Source organism: Sinocyclocheilus rhinocerous, unplaced genomic scaffold, assembly GCF_001515625.1.
Source record: "Sinocyclocheilus rhinocerous isolate Xijiao unplaced genomic scaffold, SAMN03320098_v1.1 scaffold1300, whole genome shotgun sequence".
In the NCBI taxonomy this organism is placed as follows: Eukaryota; Metazoa; Chordata; class Actinopteri; order Cypriniformes; family Cyprinidae; genus Sinocyclocheilus; species Sinocyclocheilus rhinocerous.
The window spans coordinates 1,195,349-1,201,852 of record NW_015666578.1 but is presented as its reverse complement, the minus strand read 5'-3'; the positions used below and the strand labels follow the sequence as shown (position 1 = coordinate 1,201,852).

General features: G+C 37.0%; 1 protein-coding gene across 1 annotated transcript in view; it reads right to left on the bottom strand.

Annotated features, from left to right (window-relative positions):
- LOC107732911 (receptor-type tyrosine-protein phosphatase U-like) overlaps window positions 1-6,504 on the bottom strand; it is a 297,899-nt gene that overhangs the window by 22,331 nt on the left and 269,064 nt on the right. Inside the window, exons 23-26 of the mRNA XM_016544352.1 lie at window positions 5,567-5,683; window positions 5,214-5,368; window positions 3,080-3,215; window positions 288-437 (exon numbers count right to left, since the gene is read on the bottom strand). Coding sequence (XP_016399838.1) covers window positions 288-437; window positions 3,080-3,215; window positions 5,214-5,368; window positions 5,567-5,683 — 558 coding nt within the window. The remainder of the gene's footprint in view (window positions 1-287; window positions 438-3,079; window positions 3,216-5,213; window positions 5,369-5,566; window positions 5,684-6,504) is intronic.

The following is a 6,504-nucleotide window of genomic DNA, read 5'->3' as shown; positions in this document are numbered from 1 at the left end:
GGAACGTCTCGGTTACGTATGTAACCCTCGTTCCCTGAAGGAGGGAACGGAGACGTCACGTCCCGTCGCCACAGCTCCTGTACCACCGCTGAGCGGCCGGGTCACCGGCCAGCGAAAACCGCGAAAACCTGAATATGCGTTGCATCTGCTGCCTACTTATACTCACGCTGTGATCAGCAGGCAATAATCGCCCTCCTTCAGGGAACGAGGGTTACATACGTAACCGAGACGTTAGTCTTGTATGAGTCTTTTTGTCCTCAGCTCATTCACTCCTAACTCTGGCTCACCTGAAACTCTTCACGCAGTTGGGAGGTGTTGGTCTGAGAATCCACACTCAACATGTCCTTAAAGGTGAGCGCAAACCCGCTGATGGGGATGGCGGTCTCTCCGCACAGACAGGCCTCTAGTATGGCATCGTGGATGAATATATACTGCTCCTGAAAGAGAAATTGACACCTCAGGACAGAAAACTGCTTCAAAGAAATGAGGCCATGTCAAAACATGCACAATGCACTGTTCATTTTTTTTTTTTTTGCTTTTGTCTGGCTTTAATTAAAAACAATGTGACAAAATGTCAGAGAGATTAATCAAGGGTGCAAATATTAATTTAATTTAGCGCTGTAGGAGGGAAATGTCAACGTCAATCAAATCTATATCCCCACGTAAAGATGTAAAACACGTTTGCACTCATCTACAAATAGCCATCAGCAGAATTACTTCAGACTCAAGAAATTGGTGGTATATGACAATAGTTATCACTAGTGATAATTACAGATATTTTCTGAAGAAAATGTGAGTGATGCTTGCCCATGCAAACAAGCTGCCATGGTGCTGTGGTTTTCTGGATGCTTGCCAGAGTGTAGTAATGTGGTCGTTAAAGTGTTTAGAGTTCCTTTCAAAGTGAAATCTGGCAACACTTCAATATGTTGATTGTTCTACATATGGCAGCAGTTCACCAATGAAATGTTTGGCGAGTGGCGCTAAGGGTCAATGCTCATGTTTGTAAAAGATGTACCAAGTACACCCAACCCAAAACCTAACCAATTTTTATATCAGCAAACATGATATAAAAATGCACTGCCTGAAGCTACCATGACATACAAGTCTCCCACAAAGAGCTCAATGCTGTACCGGGTGGGCTACTGAGCAAGTTTACTTCATCAGAAAAGGCATGTATATGGATATGATTGCATGATGCAAATATCAAAAAGTTTTAGTCTGCACTACGGCAAAAGTGTTTTAACATGTTTTACTGCCACTAGTGTTCACTGCAACTGGAAACAGCAGTGGATTTCTATGTACAGATATGTTTTTTAGGTAGAGACACAACGAGTCCAGTGAGTCAAAGAATCAACTCCAAGCCTATTCTGGTCATATGCTGGTCTCTAGATATGACTCGGGTCCCACGTCAATGTAAGATGAGATTTCTTTGCCCATTTTGTTTCATCAGATCTTTGACAATCGTTAATCCAACTTCTCCTCTCTCTAAAATCAATCCAATATCTCTCCTCACCAACTCACATGATTTGAGGTGTTGTTCAGGATGAATTGCATGATGAAGTTTAATTAAGTTAGGTATTTAGAAAAATCTATAACCGTAAATATAAGCAATAGAAATAGTGATGATTGTACGGTGACCGAGAAGTGCAAAACAAATCACAATTCTGAAAACAAAATAACAATTTACAAACGAAAATGCAAGTCTAAAAAACAAAATAACAATTCAAAAAGCACAACAACAATTCAGAAAACATTATAACAAGTCAGAAAACACAATGACAAATTCGAAAACAAAATAACAAGTCAGAAAACACAACGACAAATCCGAAAACAAATTTACAAGTCAGAAAACACATTGACAAATCAGACAAACCGGAAGAGGTAGGTATAGGGTTTGTCTGATTTGTCGTTGTGTTTTCTGACTTATGATGTTTTCTGAATTGTTGTTGTGTTTTCTGACTTGTTATTTTGTTTTATAGACTTGCATTTGCGTTTGTAATTTGTTATTTTGTTTTCAGAATTGTGATTTGTTTTGCACTTCTCGGCCACCGTATGATTGCCTTATCAAACAAGCATTATAGACATTAATGACCTTAATTTGATCATTACTAATTTCTGAAGACTTATCATTTGATTCTGGTCTACTCTTTCTCTCTATTAGTATATCAGAGGGTTAAAGGTCAGGCATTAGCCGTCTGTGTTATGTCTCTGTTAAGGGAGTACACTAGACCGGCCTTCATCTTGCTGTCCTCAATTCATATATCATAAGCAGCAGTGTGTAACAGTGAGGGCAGAGATTTCAAATGCATTATAAAGCAGTCTAGACAGCAAGGCAAGACGGGTTTCATGGCCTTGCTTTTGTCTTGAACATGTTCTTGTGATATTAGGCGAACAGTGATTATACATTGAATTATGGTTTCTTCTTTGTTGTCCAGCCCCGTGAGGGTTTACTTGAATGGAAAAATATTCAAAGCTTCGTCCATCAGTTTATTAACATGCAGTTCACCAACTCATTCTCTGCAGACTGACTGTATGAGTTACATAACAAATTTAAGGGGAAACAATAATATATATTAATTATTCAAAAGTAACACATTTTTATACAAAACACATTTTAATGTTTCTAAATCTGTTTTAACAAACTTTAATTCTAGTCATTCTACGTGTTTCTTTACAGAATATACAGAATTTGAAAGCAAGGCAAAATTAAAACTGGAAGTTGGCATGAAATATTTCATAAAATGTAGCATTCTACCTCCTACTGCACTTGTATTAGAGACATTACCATTTAAAAACAACATGAATTGTCATTCGCAAACCATTGTACTTTTGTATTTCCAAGTGGAACACAATGTTCACAGAGAAAAAATGTGGGACTTGATTTGTTTTTTTTTCCATCGGGATTTGATGGATGTTTTGGAAACAGTGTTCACAACATCCGGACGAACCAAACTCTGTCATCAAATGAACTGGGGTAAGCACCAAAGTAGCTTGTGTGGAAAAAAAAAAATAATAAAAAAAATCTACATAAAATAGTCAACCTAGTTTAGTTGGATGACTAGCTGACTAGTTTTCTTACCTCAGTCTGGATCATGTTGATACGTCGCGAGCAGAGCGTCTTCACACAGTTATAAATGTCCACCACACCCTCACACTCCGCCATATCCAGCATCACGTCCAATACGATGTAACAGCCGGTTCGGCCAGCGCCCATACTGCAGACAGACGAATAACAAGGAACGATCGCACAGTGTACTGTTGAGCTAATCATATGGGTCTAGAATGAAATGAGAGTGAGTAAACGAACAGATTTTTTTAATGTGATGAGTTAAAAAATGCCACCGTTCTAATGTAGCTCTTTGTATACACTAGTAAATGGGCTGTTTTAAGTAGAGGCACTTCACAAATTGAGTTCAGTCAATTCCTGAATATCCGTGCAGGGTTGGATGAAACTACCACAGCTCTTTCAAGCAGAACATTCAAGGAGTGTCTACAATGGCCTGCTACTGCCACAGTCAATTAACCCGGCTCCCAACCTGAGTCATCTCGAAGCTTGAACTAGAGTAGATGAGCCTGAGTTCAGAATCGACATGCTGTACCACGGTACTGTTACCTTGATATACTGCAATGAACACCTGCCAACCAGCCAGTAAAAAATGTCAAAGGCCAGTTTGGTGGGTTATTATTGATAAATTATGTCTTCCAACCAGGTTCCTTCAGCACTAGCAAAACAATGCATAAAGAGGGTCACAGAAGCGCTGCGTCTAATCAAACACATTGTTTTCTATGAGTGTACGTACAGCACTTTTTGTATTCTTGAAGTGAACTTTTTGCCTGTAGACTAGTGATTAGATTCACTGTTTTGGACTGCCGGCTTTAACTTGAGAGCGTGAGTACAGGATCGTTTATAGATGTCTGAAGTCACGGAGCATTTCATTCCATTTTTCATTTTATTTTTATGTTACAGTACGCAAAAGCGATTGACTATTGTAAAACTGAAAGCCATTCATTGATTCAGATTGAGAATCTGATTTATTAAGAAATACATTTAAATCTAAGCAGTAATTTTGATAATCTGGTTTATTATATTTGACTAGAAAAAAGTAAAATATAAGGACACTTAAACAATTAGTATCTAGTCTGGGTCTTGAGTGAAAAAGTTCATTTCAAACTCGGTATAATTATATATAAACACCCATGTATACGCACAAACTTTTTCTGAATGTTTATCATATGAATACATCATAGTATTTAAAACGTATTTTAATGTGCTTGAGAGAATTCAGTGGTATCACTGTTAAGGTAATGTTTAAAAACATGATGGTGCTTTGTGCAGATGCCAATGGGAAAATGTAATGTGGGTTGAATTGGCCATCATGACAGTGAGGCATACTAATGAAGTATGCTTTCAAATAATAAAAAAAATGAAATATCCGAGGCAATCTTGAATGAAACACTGCTGCAGTTTAATTAAAAGATAAAGCCATAATGTTAAAGCACATAAAATGGAGAGATAAACTGAGGAACACATTACATCACTTGTAACACGTTGACTTGAAATTGGTTACATTTTCAGGATAAATGTGGACCGGTGAGTTTTTAGGGACTAAAACCTCTGCAAACATGACTGATGAATCTGCGGCTTGAGGAGGACTATCACACGTGATGCTCATGTGAACGTTTCATCAGTGTTCAGGGAAGATTCACTGAATTGGTTTTCTGTCCAATGCAGTTTTATCTGATACATAAATGTCTTTCCCGTGAATAAGTGAGATTGTGGGGCAGAAACACGTCCTTGGACTGGTGAACTGCAGGTGTGAGCATTTTTCTCTTTATAATGGGCAGCAGATGCATGGAAACTATTAAATATCTGCAGTTCATCAAAAGCAAAAGCATGCTTTCATATTTGAGATCCAAAAGCACTGATACTGCCTTAAGACATTTTTCAAAGGTGAAGTGGAGGCACACAAATAGCTTAAGACATTCACATCTCCTTAACTAACGGCTGGAGTGGTTGGTATTTTTCAGCGCTGTTTTAATTTAAACTCTGACACTGAATTCTACTGCTTTATTTCATTAATACACTAATAAGAAATATCAACTGGAATCTGTATCAAATCTATTGTTCTCCAAGGGTTATCACTAGTGGGATATTTTCACTTACCTGATTTAACATAAAAATGGTGCAAAAGCAGGAAGTAGTGCTTGATTACCTGCAGTGGACCACCACTGGGCCAGCGTCGGGCGGCGTGGAGGCTTTGACCCGCCGGAGGAAGGCCAGCAGTCCTGTGGCATGATACGGGACATCGTGTTCTGGCCAGTTCGTAAAGTGGAACTGGCAGACTTCATGTTTAGCTGGGTAACCCCGCTGATAGAGGACAAATAAACAACGTTTATTCATTAGAATGTGCTTACAAAAAAAAATTCTTACTTATTATTTATATATTTTTTTCAATGATATCTTCATTTTATCAAAATAACACATGGACAATAGCTCCATTAACTAATTTAGATTTGATAACATAAAGTCATAGCAAACCATTAACAAACATCTCTACAGTCTTACCCGCTCCATGGCAAAAGTGCGTACGGTGTATTCTGCCAGCGTTTCTGTTTTCAGCAGAGTGATTTTAATGTCTCCATAGAGCTCACTGTCATCAGGCCAGTATTTACAGCACTTCATCTGAACCACACACACACACACACACACACCATTAACACACGGCAGCTACAACTGCAATCAACCACTTTAGGAGTTATATAATCAGTTACCATTACTGCATTACATAAAAAAAAATTTTTCTTTATATGAATCTTTTTGACTTTGGGAAAATACAAATTTTTGATTAAGATTCATTTACTATATATATATATATATATATATATATGAAAGACCTCAATGTTTTTTGCGACATCTTTTTAAAATATGTAATATTTATTAGGTTTATTTAGTTTTTTATGCAGTGCATGACTGTATGCTGAGGAATGCTAATCTTAATATCAGTTGCAAAATATTATATTAATGAATAATTACCATGTAGTAACTAGATTCCACGAAAATATCATAATTGCTACAGTTACCACATAAAACAGTTATACTACATTAAAACTGTGATAATTTGGGTCAAGACAATAAATAAATAGAAATATTCTGAACGTCTCTTTGAAAGAGATCCTATGATGTTACAGTACTAACAACTGTTCTGCCAGCGTTTCTGTTTTCAGCAGAGTGATTTTAATGTCTCCATAGAGCTCACTGTCATCAGGCCAGTATTTACAGCACTTCATCTGAACCACACACACACACACACACACACCATTAACACACGGCAGCTACAACTGCAATCAACCACTTTAGGAGTTATATAATCAGTTACCATTACTGCATTACATAAAAAAAAATTTTTCTTTATATGAATCTTTTTGACTTTGGGAAAATACAAATTTTTGATTAAGATTCATTTACAATATATATATATATATATATATATATATATATATTGT